This window comes from Myripristis murdjan, chromosome 3, assembly GCF_902150065.1.
Source record: "Myripristis murdjan chromosome 3, fMyrMur1.1, whole genome shotgun sequence".
NCBI classification, from domain to species: domain Eukaryota; kingdom Metazoa; phylum Chordata; class Actinopteri; order Holocentriformes; family Holocentridae; genus Myripristis; species Myripristis murdjan.
The window spans coordinates 42,440,701-42,463,308 of record NC_043982.1 but is presented as its reverse complement, the minus strand read 5'-3'; the positions used below and the strand labels follow the sequence as shown (position 1 = coordinate 42,463,308).

The window sequence follows — 22,608 nt, the reverse complement described above, 5'->3', positions numbered from 1 at the left end:
GAAACACAGATGTGCAGATGTGTATGTGTGTGTGTTAGGATTATGCCCTAAAATACACAGAATTACACAGGTGTTGCAGCAGGATTATGCAGAGTCTCGATCTGAATATAGTGGCAAAGTAGGATTAAGGAGAGGAACTCAACTCGGATGACACGTTATCTGGCACAGATTAACTCAGATCCCACTTTGTGATAGTAACTCAATCGGCTGACGTGTGTGACAGCGCTCCAGGTGTGATAGGGGCCGTAATTGTTTCTGAGATAGGCTTAAACGTTTCTGAAACACGAGCCTCGGCTTCCCCGGTGGAGTCACTTAGTTTGTGGGCCCGCTCTGTGGACTTTGAGCCTCCGTGCAGAACCGCAGGACAGAGCGTCAATATTAAAGACCGTCAGCGGCCCGGCCGGCGCTCGCGATGAGGCGCTCGAGCACGGACGAGACGCCGTACCGGCGCAGTCCGTCTCTGGACAGCAAGCCCGAAACGCCGCCATTCACCTCTGGCTTCCACCGCTACAGTGGGGAGTTTGAGTACAAGCGGCCGCCGTTCGCGTTCGGCTTCCACACGGCGAAGGGGCCGCAGACGGCGAAGGGCCGCTACGCCCAGGGGAAGAAGTACGTGGTGTTTTACCTGGACCTCTCCTTCATCTTCCTCCTAGAACTGCGCCGCTGCAGGATGGCCGAGGGGTGCATGATGGGCCTGCGCTACGGGATGGTCTTCTTCAACCTCCTCTTCTGGGTGAGTCCATCGTTCTCTTACAGTTTCCTGTTTCTGAATGTGCGTGCGAGCATGTGTGTGTGTGTGTGTGTGTGTGTGTTTTGCCTCGGAGGAGAAGAGGCCTGGGCTGGATGTGTCTCGGATTTTAAAATTGTGTTTTCTGGCTCTCTTTTTTGATTTCATTCAGAGCAAGGCTTGTTATATCTGCACTCTGCAACCGGAACAGTGTGCATGTGAGAATGAGAGCGTGAGGGAGGGGGGAGCGGGGGGGAGGGAGGAGGGAGGGAGGGAGGGAGGGAGGGCTGAGCGAGAGAGAGAGATCATGCATTTAGATTATATGTGCAAAGCTGCCTGTGTGGGTGAGGCAAGGTTCTTTTTTGTTTTTTTTTTCTTGTGCCTTATACTTCATGTGTGGGTGCGCTGCATTGTTTGTGGTAAGCTCCGGCGTGCGTGGAGCTCGCATTGGTTTGCAGCTTTGTTTATGACGGTGGAGGCACTACACAGTGATTTTTTCACCTACTTCGGCTTGAGCCTCGTCCCCTGCCCGCCGCGCCTCTCAGCCCCATCCAGAAAAGCATCTGCTGTCAATCTGCTCTATCTGGCTGATCGTATCTGTTTACCGCGGGGACTTGTGATGGTGTGCCTCTGCCGGTGCCACTCTGATCGCCTCACATCAGATCGCTCCCATTCACACGGCCGAGCCTGTCACATTCAGCCGGTGCGCCTCGTGTTTAAAGATCTCTATCGCTCCTTTGTGTACTTTTCGGCCTCCGCCGGCTCCTTGCTATCTGTTTCGAGTCGTCACGGAGCTTTGAAGGAATATTGGCGTCCGTGAGTCCCTCGTTGGGATTACTTTGATTCGTCATACGTCTATTCTCATCGGTAATGGAGTGAGGCCTTGAGCGCAGAAATGCAATCTGGCTGCCAAGATTCAATTTCCCCTGGGGAGTGAGTGACCTCTTCACCTCGACATCTTCTATCGGCTATAAACTGCTGTCAGAAAGGGTCAGAGTATTGCTGATTAGCACTCTGTGTGTGTGTGTGTGTGCGTGTGTGTGTGTGCGTGTGTATTACGACTGACAGTGACAAAAAATGTTGGCCTTCACAATGAAGGGGTGAAAAATGATGATTTGACTAGAGTGGCCTGCATCATTTTGCTTCTCACAAACTATTAAGCTTATTATGCTTGAGATCAAAACTGAAGACCTCGCAGAAAAAATCTGAAAATCATTGAAAGAAATTAAGCCTTTTAAGGAGCTTTTCAGTTAAAGGGATATTTCACTATGGTGGTATTTGCTCCATGATGCGAGTGTGATACATCCACCAAGTTTGGTCCATTAACTCCCTCCCTGTCATGAGAACAAGAGCTGCTCTGCTAACTGTGTGTGTGTGTGTGTGTGTGTGCTGCTCCAGAATGAATGAAGTAGACACACACCGGAAAACAACACGATATCGAGCGGTGTTACAGAGCTGACGAATTGTCTTAACCCTATAAAGCCTGAACTATGAAAAAATTGGCAGAAAATTCCAATTTTTTGAAACTGAACCCTTTATTTAGTCCTATAACAAAATCTAAAAAAAAAAAAATCTAAAAATATGTTATTACACGACCTTTCTGGTGTGTGATATATGATATGTACTTGAAGTGCCAATGGTATGGTCCAGGGTGAACAGGGGAAGTGTTCAAAGGTATACAACAGTATTTTGGTCAAGTATTGATTAAACTGAAAACGAAAAACGGAATTGTTAACGTGTATCATATATGATACAAATGGCTTTGTAGGGTTAAAGGATGCACAACAACACACGATTGTTTTGGTTTCACTTTCATTGCTCTTGACAGTTTTCCAAAAACGCGGAACTATTTTCTGCCGTAGCACTGCCACTGTGTCACCACACGGCGGTGCTCCGGCCCCATAGTCAATGTACGGGGTGATATCGTGATAACAACAGGGAGGAGGAGCGGCTTGTAACAGCTGACGTTACCATGGTGACAGATAAACAGGTATTATTCTCCTGGGATAACGGTATTTTAGGTAGCTAATAAGATAAGATAAGATAAGCCTTTATTAGTCCCACCACGTAAATATTCACAAATAAATAACATACCATAAATATCGAGGGTTTGAAGGTGAAATCTGCCAACTGATGAACATCTGGGGAGGAGAAAATATCCAAGCACAGCTAAAAAAAATCCCAAATTAACATCCAGCGCCATGTGACAGCTGGATACTTTGGTTCTACTTTGGTTACAATAGAACTGTAATAGGACTAAGTTAGGAACGGTTCAGTGATCATACTTGGTTTACAATGCCCTTCCACCAGAGGTCGCTCTTCTCCCCACATCTCTGCTTTGTGGGTTAGCCATCAAACATGCCATCATTGTCTGTGGCTGATGATGTTAATACTGAATCTGTTAATCATTCATTTACGCTTGGATTGTTGTTGGACATACCGGCATCCACAGCGTTTAACACAAATACACAGGAAGCAGCATTTGCACCTTTACCGCTGTGATGATGTACGGCACTCGCCTTTGGCTTGTGGCTGCCGTCCAATCACAGCCGTCATGTTTTTCACTGTAACACACTGGCCTCGAGTGCTCTGCTGCTTTTAAACAGCAGTTACAGTTTAGTGGCAACAATACTCATCTATCTATATAATCTCAAGTAATATTATACAGGGTGTCCATAAAGTCTCTTTACAATTTAACAGATTTATTACAAAAACACATGAATAGACAAATCTGTGGAAATTATTACAAAATGAGGAGTAGATATTGAATTTATTTATTTATTTATTTATTTTTTTTGCTTCATTTAATACACCTCTGTATGGGCGCCATTAGTGGCACGAAACACATCAAGACGGAACTCGATTTCTTGCCATGTTCGCTGTAGCAGAGCATCATCAATGGTTCCAGTGGCATCAGTGATCTTTTGCTTCAGGTCGTTGATGTCCAATGTGATTCAAAAGTTTGATAACCACTGAGAACATAGAACAAATCTGATTAACATATCTCATCAATTGTTTTTGTAATAGATTTTTTAAATTGTAAAGAGACTTTGTGGACACCCTGTACATTATCTCAAACAATTTACCGTTGGGATTACTGTTTTTAATGCACCAGTAATGGCGCTTTTCCACTAGTACCTACTCAGCAGGCCACTGATTGGACAGGGAGTGACGACACATGAGAGCGACCCCTTCACGAAAAACAAACCTGGCATTTAAAAAAAAAAAAAAAAAAAAAATGGCAACAGCGGCCGTGTGCATTGATCATCACTGAAGTTGGCAAAGTCGGAAAATAGCAAGCGAACCGGTACCGTGGTCAAATGAAGAGGTGGAGACTTTTCTGTGCTTGGTGGCGGCCCAAAGAATCCAGAGGGAGCTGGACGGTGCGCCACCTTGACTCCACCCATGGTGAGGTGGTACTCAGTTGTAATGGAAAACAACCGAAACCATGTCGAGGCGAGTAGAGTCGAGCTGAGTCGAGCCGAGTCTGTACTAGTGGAGAAGCGCCATAAGTGTAGTTCCCCAGACTGAAGCCTGTTCAGCCACATAAACCAGTTACGACAACCTGTTACCACATCACATGCCACAAAGTCACATCTGTTACATGTGTGACATCACATCCGTTACGTCACATCTGCAACATTTGTTACAACACCAAATGTCACAACGTTACATCTGTTACAAAGTTACATCTGCTGTTACATGTGTTACATCACATCTGTTATGTCACCTCTGTTACATCACGTCACCAAGTTACCCCTGTTACAATGTTACATCTGTTATGTCTCGTCTGTTACAAAATTAGATGTCACAAAGTCACATCTGTTACAATGTTACACCTGTTGTGTTACATGTGTTACATCATATCTAGTACGTCACCTCTGTTACAACATCACAGGCCTCTAAGTCACCTCTGTTACAGCGTTACTCTCTCGCCAGGTGTTTAAAGAGAGGAGGGCCCTCTCTGTCTGGTGCAGTTAGTTCCTGATCAGATCAGGAACTAACTGGAACTAACTTTTCAGGAACTAACTTTTCAGATCAGTTCCTGATCTGAAAAACAGCAGCATTTGCCTTGTTTTCTTGTTTTTCTTTTCCTTCAGGCTCATGATCCAAGCTAGTTTCCGTCAGGTGCTGTCAGTCGCTAGCTGGTGTAACAGAGGCAGAATCACCTGTGGTCTGACAGATAATCAGCTGTTAGTTTGACAGCCGCTGGAGCACAAGAATACAGATAAAGTGATGCCGCTCCTTTTGATGTTTCAGTAAATAACACGTGGCTCTCAATCAGGCCAATCACCGTGTGAATGGAAACCTCTGTGGTGTAAAAGGTTCTTCACTGGCATGAGTGGCTGAGCGTTTTTGTGTTACTGAAACAGTGAATTAGATATTATATTTGAGAACCAGGTTTATATTAAATCTGCATAATTGAGAATGAAAGCCTCCTCTCTGATCCCGAGGTGACGGTAATCCCGTGGGTGAGCAAAGAAAAAACAAATGTGTGTGTCTGCTGGTCGTACGATGCGTTTAAGTGTCTCTTTAGCTCAAACTGATTGCTGGGAGAGGAATGCTTCAAAGGGGGCATTACTTTTGGGGATGTTTTTGATCTATTTTTGCAACACCTCGCCCAAGTTGCAGAGGTGCCTGTGTGCTTGCAGACAACCTCCGCCTGACACTCAGAGTTTGGCCGTTAAATATGACATGCTGTTGCGGTAGGGAAATCATCCTCTGATTTATCGTCCTCTGTGATGGCTCCTCCTAAGTCAGCAAGAGACAGGGGAGGGGGGGCTGGTGCTGAGTTGTCTACAGATACAATAATTTCCCACCATCAAAATGAAAGACTGTGCTCATTGCGTACACCGGTACCTGCCAGCAAATACAACAAAATCTATATGCAGCGTCTGCCTGCGGCTCAGCTGCCTTTAAGCAGCTGAGGTGAGTCTTGGCCTTGATTTCACAGCAGGGAGGAAACTTAATCATTTCCATCATTGGGAATTGTCCTGTCACTGGCTTTTCAAAAGATTAAACAACTCTTTAAAAAAAAGGGCAAAGAATAAAAGTGGCCTAATGAAAGCCCTTAAAGCTAGTTAATAAACAGAGATCACAATTACTATCTCACTTGCAACAGCTGATTCAACAAGCAAGGTTTTGGGCTGTAAATGTGTCTGATAAATTCCTTGTGTGATAGCAAGACACCAACATGTGCCAAGCACAAGAGGTGGAGACACAGTTTTCAGGGCACAGTTCCTTTGCACAATACTTGCAGATCCCCTCTGGCATGCAGGAAGTGATGCACAATATTTTACATTTTCCAGAGGCGGCACCAGTGTTTTAGTTGGCACTAGAAGAAGTGGATAGTGAGCTGAACAGACACAGACAAGACCAACACCTGCAGAAACTCAAACTTCTTGAATAGAAAATCCAAGGTGAAGGACGTCACGGTCCTGCCCACACTGTTTGACTGGAACAGCAGAGAAACAACACGCCAGTGAGCACGAAGCACCAAGGATGAAGACCAAGAGAGAAGACCAGCACCAGAAATTCACATTAAGACTAAAAATCTGTTTTGTAAGAATCAGGAAACCAAGAGCAGCGACAAACATTATCAGAATCAGAATCACTTTATCTGCCAAGTCCAGTAAATCTACAGGAAATTGTCCTGGTGCAGAGACATACTGACATCTAGATTAGATAGTAACACACTGCACACACACACACACGCACGCACACACACACACACAGTTCAGAAACAAGACTCCAGATACAGTGTAAGACATAAAATAGACAGTAATTATGCATGTTAAGCACACATACACTGTACTAAATAGGAATCTCCTGAACAACTTTTTTTTTTTTTTTTTTTTGGTCTTTGATCCCAATCCAAGTCATTGTGTTTTTACTGTCTGCTGATACTGAGGCCCAGCCTGATCTATATACAATAACATTCATTTGTGTAGCGCTTTCCACACACAGAACGCAGCTCAAAGAGCTTTACAGATAATAAAAACAGCCACAACAAAGCGACCAGTAAAAAGGAAAAAAAAATAGTTAAAAGACAAAGTGCACCAATAATAAGAAAAAAAAAAAAAAACATGCATTGTTAAAGCACATTGTAGTGTGTGATCTGAGTCCACATGGTGGTGAAGTATGCTTATTAGCGGCTAATCCACAGCACTGGATTTGTATCTCTCCATTCACTTTTCATTTTTTGCACACGTTATTATATTGTTGCCATTGTGAAGGCACTATTTTAGTACTATGTGGAAGTTTCCTGCAGACGCTATCTGCTGGATCTACTTTCCAGTTCAAATATGAAAGTAACAAGAAAAGAGATGTTTCATTTCCCCAATAAAGAAGCAATGGGATTTGTTGTTTTTCTATATTGGAAGTCCACTTTGCTTGTTTGGGAGCTGGGACTCTTTGCGGCGCTTCGTCTTTCAGCAGTTTGAAATTTGATTTGGCCCTGGAATAGCCACTCTCCCTGACTTCAAGAACCGCACCAGTGATTCTTACTGTTTCGCCCCATTTACGACTTTTTACTGAAATTCTGCGTGTCAGCAAACCATTTTTGAAATCACGCAGGTGCACTAAAGACTTCACAACATATAATAAAAAATGCCTCCAATTTCAAATGTGAATTTTTGGTTGAAACAGCCGCTTTATGATGTTCTGCTTAGCGAACAAAGTCGTCAACGTTCAGAAACCACACGGCTGATAATTGGTTTGGTAAGGCAAACGTCTCTCCGGGGGACTATTTACCCTGGAGGAGGGATCATTTCACTGCACCCCGGTTTCAAAAAGTCATCAAAACTCATGTGGAGGACTTGATTCCTGTGATGGAGTGAGGACAGCTTGAAGTCTCTTATCGTAGTGGAATGAATGAGGGACAGGGAGAAAAAATGATATGGCAGCTACAAAATGCCACGGCTTGATTTGGGAAAAGATTAGCGTGAAATGTGAAGTATGTACATTTTGTGGATATTTTTAAAAAATGCATGGATTGGGTCTTGATGCTGATCGTTGACAGCTGTAATATTTAATCAAAAGCACAGCACGCAGTTCAGTTGCAGGCTGAGGAGGCGATCAGCGAGTGTCCAGCGGTGTGTTCGGCCGCTGAACTGTGAGGGAGCGACTGAGTCGGATGAAATGGATCAAATTAGTTAGAAGCCTGACGGAGCGACAGCCAGCTCCGGATCCCAGAGGAACATTTTCGGGTCAAACGGATGCTTGGTGTGTGGGACTGGTGGCAAACCTCGCTGCTGTGTGCTGCTGCCTGGCGTCATGCGGCTCCCTCATGGCGAGCTGCAAACTGCCAATCAGCCGTGCAGCGGCGTGGACAGCATGGAGTTTGCCCTTGGAGCCGCAGGAGCTGGAGAGGAACCAAACATGATGGAAGATGAGTGGCTGCTTTTTTTTATCGTTGACCGCGAGACACTCTGTGGAACTCTTGAGCTTCTTGGCTTGCATCTGGAAGGGCTTTAATGGGCTTTCTTAATTAAACAGCAGATGTTCCCCATTCCATTTGATGTTGCTGGTGATGGAGCGTCCTCGGGACATGGATTCACAGCTGAGGCAGGAATCTCTAGCAGGCAGGCTCCTCAGGAAGTCAACCCAGATCTGATAGTGTTCTGCTTCAAGTTGCTGGCAGCAGCCGTGGATGAAGCGATTAAATGATCATTAAAGAAAAAAACATTTCAACACTGGTGATTTACTCTGTGTTTCGGGTGCTGCTAATGTTGTTTGATATATTTTTGTTATTTCATGGCTAACTAGGCAAAAGTAAGTCGACTGATATCACTGATTTGTTTTTTTTTTATCATCTACAGCAGCGGCTCTCAACTTTTTTAGGGTCAAGGGTGATTCACATCAGGCAGTGGGACGTGTGTTTCAGAGGATGTTGTCTCAGGGATCCACATCTGATAAGATTTAACTGTCTATCCTCTAGACTGGCAGACTTCAAGTCAATGAAATAAGTGAAATTTAAATATTTCCCATTTTTCTCAGGACCCCACCGAATCCTCTGAAGGATTCCTGGGGGTCTCTGGACCGCAGGTTGAGAAACGCTGATCAACAGTAAAACGGAAAAGTTAGCTGTCAGGTTTCAGTGTCAGCCCTCACAGATAAAGCAGGCAGGGTTTTGTCTTTGTCGACTCGGAGATTTGAAGCAACTTGAAGCAAACAAACAGAGAAATCCAGCAGAGAAGAGGGAGAGCTCACCTCTCCTCCAATTAAGCTTCATTGTACCTGCAGCTGCTCTTTATGTGCATCATGTTTGGACAATTTAGTCACCAAAAAAATAAATAAAAAAATGGAATTACACCCTAAATCAGTAAAACGTGATTTAATGCAATGCAAATCGACACTCGTGGTTTTGAGACGGTTTGAACCCCTTGCATTCTGGTTTGCTTTTAAATTTCTGCACATGTAGCTCCAAAGTTAGAAAAAAAAATTGCATTTTCTTCCATATTGTACAATAATATCACATCTGTGGCATGTATCTGCTGGCTGCAGCTCCATTGAGGTTGCAGCCAGCAATATAAACCCCATCACGCTGATACTGAGTGAAATATTCAAAGCCAAGATGCCGTCGTTTTATGGCTGCAGCGCCACATCAAATAGAAGATATCTCTATGTCTATTGGATCATTTTAGACACATTTCCCTGGAATACAGCAGGACATGTTTGGGATCTTTGGAAACCTCGGGATCTCAGCTAGAATTTAAAATAAAGTTGTGTGGGTTTGAACGAAGCTCGGCTGCACAGCATGCGCTTGTAATGACCAACGGAGGAGCGAATTAATGCAACACAAGTACATGTCTGTCGTGAATCGAATATTTTGATGTCAAATGAACACCAAAGCATAAACAAAGGAGTGAACTGAGGAGGTTAAAGAGCTCTCCTGAACTCCTGAGGCGTTTCTGAGGGCCGCTCCTCTGGGAACTGCGTGGCACTCATCTTTCTTTACCGCGTCATAACGCGGTGCGGTGCCCTCCGCTTTGAAAACTGCATGCTCTGCCTTTAAGTCAAGTCCTATTTTCGCAAATTCTCAAAGATCCAGACAACAAAACGGGACAAATAATAGCCTAACTTGTCGTGAGCCTTAACCACACACACACACACACACACACACAAACACGCTCACTGTGTCTTCAGTTGTGCACGGCATGCACTGTGAGAGCAAATGGAGCCTTTTCAAACCCCCTCCTGGACTTAAGTAAAGCGCTCCGTGGCGAAACTATGAGTCAACGCTGAAAGCACAGCAGCGCAATCCTGTTTAAAGGCTTTTATTGCCGATGATGAAGCCGCAAACAGAACGGTTTTGATGGAAGGGCAGCGGGAGAGAAAGTGTGATGAGATGTCGTTTGCTGGAAGATGAATGGAAGTCAAAACGATGTAAAGTCGTGGCTCTCGGGTGCAGCTTTCGCTCAGCACCACGTGTTTGCCGGCTTCATGCACAAGGTGAGGCTCCGCAAAGCAAACAGTGAAATTGTGATGGAGATGGATAAACAGAAAATTAAATCGGTACGCGTCGGCCAGAGTGTACCCTGGTTCCAGGTGAGACTCTATCAATAATAATACATCCGCGCTATCAAGGCCTGCAGCTCTCCTGATGTTTGCTGCGGAAATGGAAAAAATAAAAATTCCATGATTTTTTCCTTTTGCAAAAGAAGAAGACCGCAGTGAGACAGGTGCCGCTTCCCAACCAAGGGAGGCTGTGGGAGTTTGAATTCGTATGTTTGAACACCTTTCCTGAGGAATCCGGGGCTGGAAAAACCCTGTGACTGTCTTTTCAATCGCCTCTGCAGCTCGTTTTCACGGAGAGGTCTCGTATTAATTTGCCTCCTTCCATCCCGACGCTGTGTTTTTATGCTTTCATATTTGTTCTCGTTGTTATTCGGGCATTTTTATTACTTGTTATATTGACATTTAATTATTATTATTATCATAAGGGTTGTAAATCTCTTTGAAACACTCTTGAAAGGTTTTTAGATTTACCTTTATTGATCCCCCGAAAGGGAAATTCAAAAACAACACAGCGGCAGCAGCAATAAGTGAACATCAAAGCCAGAAATGCAACACAGAGACAACGTTCTTTATAAATGATTTTTTAAAAAATTTTATTATTAAATTTTTAGCAGCAGCATTATCAGTATTACACACACACTCTTTGACTCCGTGTCCACTTTGTCTGAAAACAAACACGTGCAGCAAAGCCATCACACTGCGGCTGAATTTGAATTTCATGCCTCGGTGCCGTGAAAAGGTGCAACAATAGGCATATTGTCAGAAAAGCTGCAAGCCTTCCTGAAGCACTGACAGGCATAGTGTAAGGTGAGTGTGTGTGTGTGTATGTGTGTGTGTGTTTTCCATATGTCACACTGCACGGTGATGCAACTCTGAGCAAAGACGCATCAGTCAAATTAGAATCCAATTACTATTCACCGGCTGGGGGCTAAATTCACTTATCCCTATGTTAATTTTTCCATCACCTTAAGTTAAAGAAATAATCTCGACACTGACTCAGGATATTTGTGACTGTGGGGCGCGAGAGGCGAGTCTGGGTATCAGTCCTTCCCAGACGTGGCGTCATGAAAAAACATTAAAAGGCAAAAAAATTTAAAAAAAAGAGAAATGGATTTCTGTTGTCTGTTCCCCGGGGCGGATGCCAACGAGCCCTTAAATGCGGCTCCAATGACTTCACAGCAAAATCACAATGAATCGGGCCTCCCAAAAATATATTCCGCGACGCACGACACTAATCGTTTTCAGCGGAAACGACCGCAGCGCTGCGAGAAAGGGGGCCCCCATGGCTACACGGGACCAAAACGGGACACTCGTTTGCAGTCGCTTCTTAATTAATCTTGTTAGCACACACTTGGCTTTTCCACACTGCGGGGCGGCGGGGCCGGGCGGGGCGGAGGGGTGATGATGAAACCTGCGCAGAACGGCGAGCCCGGCAGAGAGCAGGAAGGAGGACGACGCTGAAGACGCGCGTCCCTCTGAAGTTGTGTTTACTCGTCTTCGCAATGTAGGTCAGAGCCCAGTGGAGGATCCGCTGGCAGAGTTGTGAATGGGTTGGATCTGTCTCTGCTGATTTCGCCGGATCAATGGAGTTTGCCTTCCCGGTGATTGGAGATCCCTCCACGCCGCCGCGCCCAGCGCCCAGCCCCCGCCGCCCCGCAGTCCATCGATTCTCAGCAGGACGTGCGCAGCATGTCGGGCCCACATAATGAGCCTGCGGTTTGCATTTGCTGAGTTTAGCATGTTTGTGCACACACCCTCACAGGCGACGGCGTCCCAGCCGCTGGACCGTTTTCTTGGAGAATAAAGAGGGATATCACCCACGCATTCCTCTCTTTTCCGTTCTTCTTATCTTTTTTTTATCACAGTGTGGCGGTTATAAATGATGACACCTACCAATTTGTTTATGCCACGCTGTTTTCCATCAGCGGCGTCTGGAGTCTGGAGTCTGGCGGGTTCAGCTCGACTGTAGGAATAATCTGAATATTCACACATAAATATGCGCACATCAATGTACACCCATTGTTTCCTCATTCATTTCATTTGTCACCTTCATTTAAGCAGGAAAACGTCTCGCCGAGATGAAAATCTCTTTCGCAGCAGAGACCTGGCCAAGAAAGCAGCGTAAATAAAGTTCACAGATACAAGAAAGTATAAAATATAATCTCCAGTTCGAAAAAAAAAAAAAAAAAGCCTCGGAATGACGGAGTTGAAGTTTCTAATAAATTAGATGTGAAAATAATTGTGGCTGTAGTTAGGTTTAAAGCGCTTTAATAATGAGATGAATTCCCCTGCTGAAGCGCTGCCACCGGCGTGAGCGTGTGTGTGTGTGTTTAAACAGCTGATCTGAAGTGTTAAAGCCCTGCCGGCTTCGATCTGCCGTGTGTATTTTTCACGTCATGTCCAGGCCCGTGATGATTTAATACCCAGTCATGTTCAATAATGATCGTGTCAAATGCCTATTGGTGGTTTCTGTGAGGGGAGGGGCTGCGGAGCGGAGGAAGGGAGGGAAGTATCACATTTTACAAATCGGGAGCAAAAACTGCAACCGCAGCATCCGGATGCACGTTGGCTTCACCGCTTCCTGGCTGCTGTGTTTCCACTGACATTTTTTTTTTTTTTTTTTTTTAAGGGGTTTTTTGGGGGGGGGGATTTTGACGGACATTTGATTTTCCTATGAACATTTAAAGGGCCGTTTAAAGTTGAATTGTGGGTGGGAAGTCGACACAGTACATTACTAAACCTGTTTACTGGAAGCAAGTCATTTTGTTTATTGAATTTTTGGAAGTAAAAGCATAATTTAGTATCTTATCCTAACACTGACAGTAAGAAATAACAGCCATGCCCTGAACTCTTTGGATCGGCTTGCAGTTTTGCTTTCATTTTGACCTTTTGACGTTGCCGCTGGACATTCTCTTTAATGAAGCAGTTCACTTGCCTTCCTACCTTTATTATCACAAACATATTTATAATTATGATCTAGATATATGGGTACACGTGGAAAGGAAACCATCATTGTTTAAAAAAAAAAAAAAAAAATACGTTTCCAATCTTTGTCCAAGTCTTTCACATCCTGGGGCTTTTTTTTTTTTTTTTCTAACAAAATAAATATAACCCCCCAGTAGAACATGAATTCAATCGGCCTGAAACAGTGAGTTCACAGCAATTCTCTTGAACATTATTAACCTCGCTGACTCTTCGCACAGTGTGCCACTGCAAGTTTATTCATTGAATTGCACACTTTAATAAAAAAAAAAAAGAAAAAAGAAAAAGGCTCCCACAAAGTCAACAAGAGCCGTCGCTCCTCTCCAGCACGGCTCCAGATTAGCCGGGGGACGCAGAGTCGAGTTTTCACTGACAGAGCAGGCAGGCGCTCTCTCTATATATACATTTATTATATTCTCACATTTCCCATCAGCGAGCCAAAAAATTAATTACATCACAAAAAGAAAGAAATCTTTTTATTTTTTGCTTTATGGAAGGCAATTAAAAGCACTTAAAGCATGAAAACAATACTGCAACAGAGCAGCCTCACCAACCACAAGCCAGCCGCAGCAGCAGGTATTTGAGAAAACACTCACGTTCTCTGAAGAGCTCAGTGTTTCAAGTGCTGAAATGAAACCCATTAATGGGTTTGAGTTCAAGATCTAACACAAAAAAAAAAGTTTGTCAAAAATTATTTTACCAGTTTGCTCGGATCCTCTAACAGCCGAGGAGCGAGGAAAGGCCGGTGGGACGCGAACACGCCTTGTAGAAACCAATAATGTAATAACGGCCGATGACTAAATTTGCCCTTTTTAAAATGTAATAGGCCAGTAACGTAATAGCTGGCCAGTAATGTAATAAAAGTCCTGAACCGATAACGTAATAAGTTATTACGTTATTGGCTGGTTATTACGTTATTTCGTAGCTCATGTTATATGTTCTATTTTATAGTTCAGGGTCTTCAGAGGTTGAGACCAGCAGTCAGTCCGGTTATTTAAGGAACAATTGTTACAAATGTTTAATAAAGATTACATTTTTCACGACCAAAGTGTGTGGTCATTACATTTGAGAATACATCATCCTCAAAGGCCGCGTTCAGACTGCCAGCCCAAATCCGATTTTTAGCCCATCCAGATTGAAACTGGATGGCTCTTTTGTAGTCTGAACAGTCACAAATCACATGAAATCCGATTTTTTTGGAAACCACATTCGGGAGGTAGTTTCAGATCGCATTTGGACAGATGCTCCAAACACTCAGATCGGTTTTGACTGTCCGTGACGTCACTCTGCGCGTTGCAACAGTGCGCCAGACCAGTGGTTCTCAAACTTTTTTCAGTGAAGTACCCACCATGAATTATTTTTGCAGCCAAAGTACCCCCAAGTTCAGCAGCGGAAAAAATATTTTTTTTCATGGACTGATAGTTATATTTCTGCCGACTTCTCAGGCATTTTAAATCTAACAGTTGCCGTGACAGCAGCTGATCTTTATCTACAACCAACTTATATTAACAGTTATATTTAAATATGGGCTACTGTTTTCCAGTGTCGGCAAACATCTATCTTTTTATAAACTCACCGGCAGATGTTTTATTTCAGCTGGGGGTGTGTCACTCCAATTTAACGTCAGCTCCAATTAATGTGGCTAAGCAGCAAAAGTAACGACAGTAAGCAGTCACATTAAGGCTGAACAGAGTTAATCACCTTTTCAGACTGTAATCAATTTACCTCTGAAATAAAGACGACAATTTTCACAGATGTGTTGATTTATTAAATGTTCATTTCAATATACAGATGCAAACAAATTGACAAATTAATTAAATCTTTGGCCCAGGAAATTCATAAAGACTGAACAAATTAATAACGATTAATAATAACGGCTAATTAATAACTGATAACAAACAAGAACAGAGTTATAGCCGCGCATCTCCGTGGAAAATCTTACAGGTACTGTCCATGGTGCTGAATCCACTGAGGTACTTTATTATAGAAATTAAAGCTCCATAAAATTCACAGAGGATCTTGTTTAGCTCTTCTTTACTTACAGCTGAGAAATCAGCTGTTGGCCCGGTGTTTTTCAGGTAGTCTTGTAGACATTTGACGGCCCAAGACGTTGACCGGGCCGTACCGGCTTCATTTCCTGACCTCTCCAGCTGATCCAGCTCTTCACTCGTCACTCTCACGTACAGTATCTCTCCTTTTTCTCTTCTGTCTCGTCTTCCATGTTCAGCCATTTATCCAAACTTAGGTCGCAAAATAAATCAAAATTGACAACAAAACGGTCCATTATGCAGGCGAACAAAGTTAACAGCGGCTTTTGATGCGGATTTCAGTGAAACGTTTCATGTTGCCATAGAAACCACACAGACTCGGACAATAAGATGTAGGCGGAGTCTAATATTTTCAGTGATTGATTCAGTATTTTTTTTATTTGCGCACGGCTAGCCGTGCTGTCATGCTCATTTGAGCACATTCAAAACGTCTGATTGATCAATCAGATTGCTCGGTCGGATCTACGTGTTGTATAATTTTAAAAAATCTCAAGTACCCCCTGGAGTTCCTCCAAGTACCCCCAGGGGTACGCGTACCCCCATTTGAGAAACACTGCGCCAGACCACAGAGCGTCAGTCAAGGTGCGCGGAGCAACGGAATGAAATGGCGCAGACAGAAGAGGTAGAGGTGAAAAACACCAGCCCCTGGACCGAAGATGAAACACACTGCCTCATCCTCCATGTTTGTTGTTGTTGTTGTTGCCGCTGTCACAATTACATGACGTCACGCACTACGCACGCTGGATGACGCCTCCGCGCCAACGTCGTTGCTACAGTAACCTGTCAGCTCGGTCAATGATGTGGCCCAGTCTGAACAGAGTCAGATCCGATTTGGACACTTGTGGACAGTCGGCCCTAAAAAACGGATTTGAGAAGGAATCTGATTTGAATCTGATTCGCCTGCAGTCTGAACGCGGCCAAAGAGGCACAGGTTTATAGGTCTACATGTAATATGTAAGTAATTGTCAGTGTTTTTAAACATGTTTTGGCACTTGAATGGCAAAAGGAAGTGATTACTATGCTGGATATAATTCTAATCATCAAGTTATACAAACAAATAGTCTTAATTCCTGGGGAGGGGGACAGAGAGAGAGAGAGAGAGAGAGAGAGAGAGAGAGAGAGAGAGAGAGAGAGAGAGAGAGAGAGAGAGCATTTTATTCCAGTTATATCCAATAAATAAAACTTAAATCAAGTGATATTAGTATATTATTATGTTATTGGCTCAGTTTTTACATTTGCAAAGATTTTTTTAAGCCAATAGCGTAATAAGTTATTACGTTATCGGTTCAGGACCTTTATTACGTTATTGGCCAGTTATTACGTTATTGGCCTATTTCATTTTAAAAAGGTTATTGGCTTCTACATGCCTGTTTAGGTTACGCCGGCTGTACTGACTGATCGCCGCTGACGGATCTGAGGGATGAAATTTTGTTAAAATATTCATCTTAAGGGACACCTAGGATGCGTCGAGGCGCTGTGGTGTAAAAACAGCGCGGCCTTGGTTTTGCACATGTAGCTGCTCTGCTGCGGTCAGGAGCTTCATGAACAGGCGTCTTAAAGGAAGGAGCCGATGCAGGCTCTGTGGGATGACACATGCCAGACCTGCGGGTCACGCTTGAACCCACTTCATTAAACGTGGTTTGAAAATCGCCCATCTGAGTGAGTCAAGGAGCTGCCCATCAGGATAATCCCACCGGTGTCAGCCTGTTCTACACAGCCGCCGGAGTGTGGCCGCTCGAGGCAGCGATAGCGGCAGAGGAGACCTTTGTGAAGAGCGGCATGGAAATGAGACTGTGAGTGTGCTGTAAGACAAGGATCCTCACGCAGCACAGCGTCTCTCAGGTGTCTCTCAGGTGTGCATACGCGGTGGGTGTGTGTGTGTGTGTTTGAGCTGTTAACCCTCGCATCAGCCGGAGACCCCTGCCTCTCGCTCGCTCCCGTCACAGATGGAGAGCAGATGGAAGCAGCGAGCTCTAACACCCCTGCCAGCTCTGCTGACGCAGGGAAGAAAAAGCAGCTCAATGCACCTAATTGACAGCATCTTGTTGCGAGAGGAGCTGCTTTAAGGTGCAGCCGAGCCCCGCGCGGCGCGCACAGACAGCCAAACGACAGTGATCCGGCTGCAGCTGTGCCTTGGACGCTAGAGGGATTCGGCATTGAATAAAACTTGTAGCGTGTTGTTAATAAAAAAAACAAAAACAGGATTAAGGTTAATTAGCAGTAACTCGCAGAGCTGGTGGAATAAAAACACAGTGCACGCCTTGGGAACCACCTTTTGTTCAATCAGAAAGAAGCATTTTCTCAGTTTTGTGCTTGGCGTATATCACTCGTGTCAAATGAGGATTAGTTATTAATGTGCGGTGTTCTCAGTGAATTATCACCCGGAAGAGAGCCTCCGGGATTGGACGGAGGGGACGGGCACAAATCTTAAGTAACGAGTCATTTATGTGCAATGAACAAGCAGTGGTGTATAAGTAATGCCAATCTGAAGAGAGACGGATGTATGGTTCTGCCGTTTCGCACACACTTGATAGTCCCTCTCCGTGGAGAAACGCCTTCATATTGATATTCTCCCTCCCTCGCTCCGTTTCTATTACCTCTGTGGAGAAGTCGAGCTGTTTCTCGACAAAACGGTCAGGAAACGCTGCTGGTTCTCGGGCGCAGAATATAAAGCAGAACAAAAGAGAGATACAGCGTCGCGTGAAGAGGTGATGTGGCTCCTTTGGCAAAGTGGAATGGAAGTCAAAATGTCCCTTGCTATAATGCGGTTCACCTTTCGCGGCCTCGCAGTTTCGCGGATTTTTTTTAGTGCAATTTTGCTTTTTTTTTTTTTTTTTTTTTTTTTTTTACAGCACATTGTGTTCTGCGTCCTGATTGGCTAAAGGAGAGCCCGTGCATTGTGTTCTGCGTCCTGATTGGCTAAAGGAGAGCCCGTGCATTTTGTTCCGCGTCCTGATTGGCTAATCGAGAGCCCGTGCATTGTGTTCCGCGTCCTGATTGGCTAATCGAGAGCCCGTGCATTGTGTTCCGCGTCCTGATTGGCTAAGGGAGAGCCCGTGCATTGTTTTCTGCGTCCTGATTGGCTAAGGGAGAGCCCGTGCATTGCGTTCCGCGTCCTGATTGGCTAAGGGAGAGCCCGTGCATTCTGTTCCGCGTCCTGATTGGCTAAGGGAGAGCCCGTGCATTGTGTTCCGCGTCCTGATTGGTTAAGGGACTGTAGACCATTGTCAATTGATCTCCTCTGTGCCGGGAGGTTTTGATCTTTACGTTCATTCTATAATACTGGACTTATTTTTCTACGAAGGTTTGAACTTTGAGAGTTTAAACAAGAGAGAAAAGTGAGAAAATGTTAATGCCTGTCTGAGAAAAGTGTATAAAGTGTGTATTGAGGGGTTTTACAGCCTTAAAACATCTAGAATAATTGTAAAAAATAAAGCTGACCACTTCGCGGATTTCGCCTATTGCGGGTTATTTTTAGAACGTAACCCCCGTGATAAACGAGGGACCGCTGTATATCCACCTCTTTCTCTCGGAATGCAAAATAAGTTTTACCCCTCCTCATCATCACATGGAAGACATGTTTGCATTAGACGCTCACCTCCAACAGTCGCACAGTAGGCGCTGTAATTTGACATGTTATGTGAGTAATCAACACAATTACAACCATACTGTCGTTTTTTTTTCCTGTCAACACTTTTTTTTTTGTCGCCCCCGTCAAGAGGAGGCATCAATTTAATTAGATTACGCTAACAGCATCCGCCTCGTAATTACACCTCACACCTGCCTGCCACAGTCACGCTCCTCCAGCATCGCTCCGCAGCCGCACAACAAAGAAAAAGAAAAAGTGATGCCTTTCCATTTGCATGAACTCCTCTGATTTTGTTTTTGGGGGTTTTCATTTTTCTTTCTGGTCACAACTTAAGACGGCGAAAACAATCCGTCTCCTCGGCTTTTGTTTTGCCCGTGTATTGATCAGGCCTGCCTCCCATCAGCCGAGCTGTTCAGCGCTTTGTCTTTTGGAAGAGATAAACATTAGACTTTCAAAGCAGAAGTCCTTCGAAAGAGACAGACTGAACTGAAGTGATAAAAAAAATGTTGTTGTTTTTTTTTTTTTTTTCCCCCCAGTGTCCTTTGCTTATTTGATTTTCTCAACGTGAAAGCTGACACAAAAGCCCCAGTGGCGCTTTGTTTCCTTTCTCTTGGTGCTGAAAGTTGGAGCTTACCTCCGGCACAGTCTGTTCTACGAAACGCAATTAAACCAACTTCTCCAGAACTGATGATACCTTCTTTTTAACTTTTTTTTTTTTTTTAACCCTCCTATTATGTTCAGGGTCAATTTGTCTCAGGCCAGTGTTTAACGTCTCTAAATAAATGATTAACATCATTTTTTTTTTTGCTTCATATTTAATGAGTGTTCCTAATGTAATGCGCACTACCGGGTAAACATGAAATTGACATGACATATATATATATATGTCCTGTACACACTTTGTAACGCATCGGTTATAAATAACAAAAATCTGCACTTAGAAATAATATAAAGCCATTAAAACACCAAAAATTAATATTTCTTTCCAATTTCAGATCAATCAGTGAGATTTTATGGTGAATTGAATATTTTTTCATTGACGCATAATAGGAATACTGGATGTATAAGTGGGGGTGGGGGGTGGGGGGGAGTTATGTTTTATTCAAAGGGCTATTTAGGTCGTCAGCAAAGAAACATAAAGTACTTGACACATAAACTTTGGTAACAATTTTAGTTAAAATAATTTAGTGGAAGTTTAAACTGCAGGGGGTCAAATTGACCACAAACATAAAAGATGTTCAAAAATGTGAACAGAACAGGGGGGTTAATGATTATTTGTTTGGCATTTCTGCTTTATTTGACCGTCACAGTGGAAAGAGAGACAGGAAAGGCAGGGGGGAGAGAGAGAGAGGACGACACCCAGCGAAGAGCTTACTTATCCAGAAAGCTACTGGGTAAAATGATCTTTTTAAACTTTTCCAAACACACTGAAACTCTCCACTCTTCGTCTGAGCTGAGCGTCATCCCGCGTCGTCGAGCTGAATCGAACTTTCGCGTCGCACAGGGTCAGGAGCTCGGCTGATAGGACTTGAAATGTTGTCACACACACAAATCCTGCACTTGTCTGACACTCACCACCGTCTGCTCGCCTCTGCTGGCCCTTTTAAACTTTCGTTCACACACACACACACACACACACACACACATACATGCACACGTACACACACACACCTCCAGTCGTCCTCTCTCACAGACACATTCCCCACCACTTTCACACAGTAACGGCAGTGAAAGGCGGCGAGATGAGGGCCTGCTCTTTGAGCAAGCTGTAAAAATACAGGCTTTATTAACACTGATAAAAATTCCATCTTCTTATCGACAGGGGAAACGGAGAGGGGCGGGCGAGTTTGCTGCCGCACTGCTTAGAATGAGGACGCTGCTGGGCAGAGAGAGAGGGAGAGGGAGAGAAAGAGAGAGAAAGAGAAAAAGAGAGAGAGATGATGGGGGGAGCGGGCGGAAGAGGGGGAAAGAGTATCTGTATTAAAGTGGAGCCAAAGAACAGGAAAATGAGAGCGGCGTCCGGAAGACGGGAGGATCAGAGGGTGGTTTGGCAAAAGAGAGCGGGCGCGCGGAAAGACGGAGAGTGGAGGAAGAACAATCCCCCCAGTGTCCATCAACAGGGGAGAGAGGGAGAGGAGGGGGAGGGGGAGGGGGAGGCTTGTCTTTAACGCCCTTGTGCGCGCAACTGAGATTCAGCTGTAGGAAGCAGGAGCAGCACAGAAAAAAAAAAAAAAAAAAAAAACACTGCAGCCTTCCTGCCTGAACCGCTGAAGCCCCAACCCGGGGGAGCGCGGCGACCTGCACGGGGAAGATAAACACACCGAGCGGCGGTGGCGGCGTAAACGAATTAGGACGGCGCTCCCGTAAACGAACCAACCCGAGGACGCCTGTGCACCTCGGGGCCTGAATGCAGGTGGAGTGGTGCAGAGCGAGGAAGGGGGGAAGGGAAGGGAAAGGAAAGGAGAGGAGAGGAGAGGAGAGGGGGGGCGTGGACAGAGAGATGAGATGAGTGAGGGATGGAGGCCGGCGGGGAGATGAGGAGGTTGTAGGAACAGGTGGGGAAACAGCAGGTGGAGAGGGGGTGAGGGGGGGAAAAGCGCTCTGGTGTAGCGGCCCAGACAGCCTGCACCATAAAGCACCTTGATGATGCCGTAACGGCCCGAACGCCTAAAAATATATTGAAATATGACCTCCATAGTGGTATTTTAAGGAGTCCCCGATCACTTCCTTAATGACCAGGCAGCTGCACCGCATCTCGAGTTGCCGACGATGAACGCCAAGCCGCTCGATGTTGCTGTCACTTTCACCGAGGTGGAGCCTCCGGTCCTCTGATGGAAGCGTGCCAGGCGCTCGGCTCGCCCTCGCAGCCTCTGACGGATGACTTACGTATCGGAGCAGCGCCGTCCCAAGGTGTCCCGGTTATCGCCGAACTCATCTTCCACGTGCGCTTGTGTCTCGCCGAGCAAAAAAAAAAAAAAAAAAGAAGGAAGGAAGGAGCGACTCAATAACACGCTCAGACAAGATAAAGAAATTGCTTCTCTAAGGAGGCGGATGCTCGTCCGATCCATCTCGCGACAAAGCCAGGGTTCCGCCTGAATATTTCCGAGAGCCACCTCTGCCCCGGCCTCCTTTGTGTCCGCCACAAAGAAATCCTCAGTGGACTCTCGTGTTGATCAAAGGCCGCTTCGCTGCCTCTTTAAAAAAAAAAAGAAGAATGAAGGATATGCGAGCGTATTACAGCCCTCTGTTGCCTTTTATTGTGACGAGTCCAGTTGGCACACAATGGGATGTGAAGTGATACCGCGAGGCGAGGAGGCCTTTAGGGCGGTTTAGTGAATGTTGACAAGATAAATCTGTTGCCCAAACACAAATACGGTCATGAAATATTTATCTATCCTAAAAGGAGACGGGGCATGTTTATCTAAAAAGGCTGCGCTGTGTGTGCCAAATATGTGAGAATCCACCAGTGGCCTTATTTTTCCCAATTTCTGTAATATGAGCCGCAGCGGTGATGACACCGGTAAATGCAAAGCGGCTTGTTTACTTGGGCAGATACTTTCTGTGTGATGCTGCCCTCAGAGCGCCTCACGGCTCGATGATCAATTCTCATTTCATCCCCATTTTTCGAGCTAATTAAGCACAGGATGATCTTCTCGAGTCGTTCCAGACACCTCTGGGGGAGGAGAAACGTGTGATGTGATGTTATTTTCATCCGGATCTCGTCGGTTTGCGCGGCTCGCCGG

General features: G+C 44.9%; 1 protein-coding gene across 4 annotated transcripts in view; it reads left to right on the top strand.

Moving 5' to 3' along the window:
• Positions 1 to 22,608, top strand: part of tspan4a (tetraspanin 4a) — a 192,978-nt gene that overhangs the window by 62,258 nt on the left and 108,112 nt on the right. For 3 of the 4 annotated variants that reach the window (XM_030079938.1, XM_030079946.1, XM_030079952.1), the window contains one exon: positions 654 to 733. In XM_030079938.1, coding sequence (XP_029935798.1) covers positions 654 to 733 — 80 coding nt within the window. Of the gene's footprint in view, positions 1 to 412; positions 734 to 22,608 lie in introns of those variants that run through there. The other variant, XM_030079931.1, reaches the window with a different exon arrangement.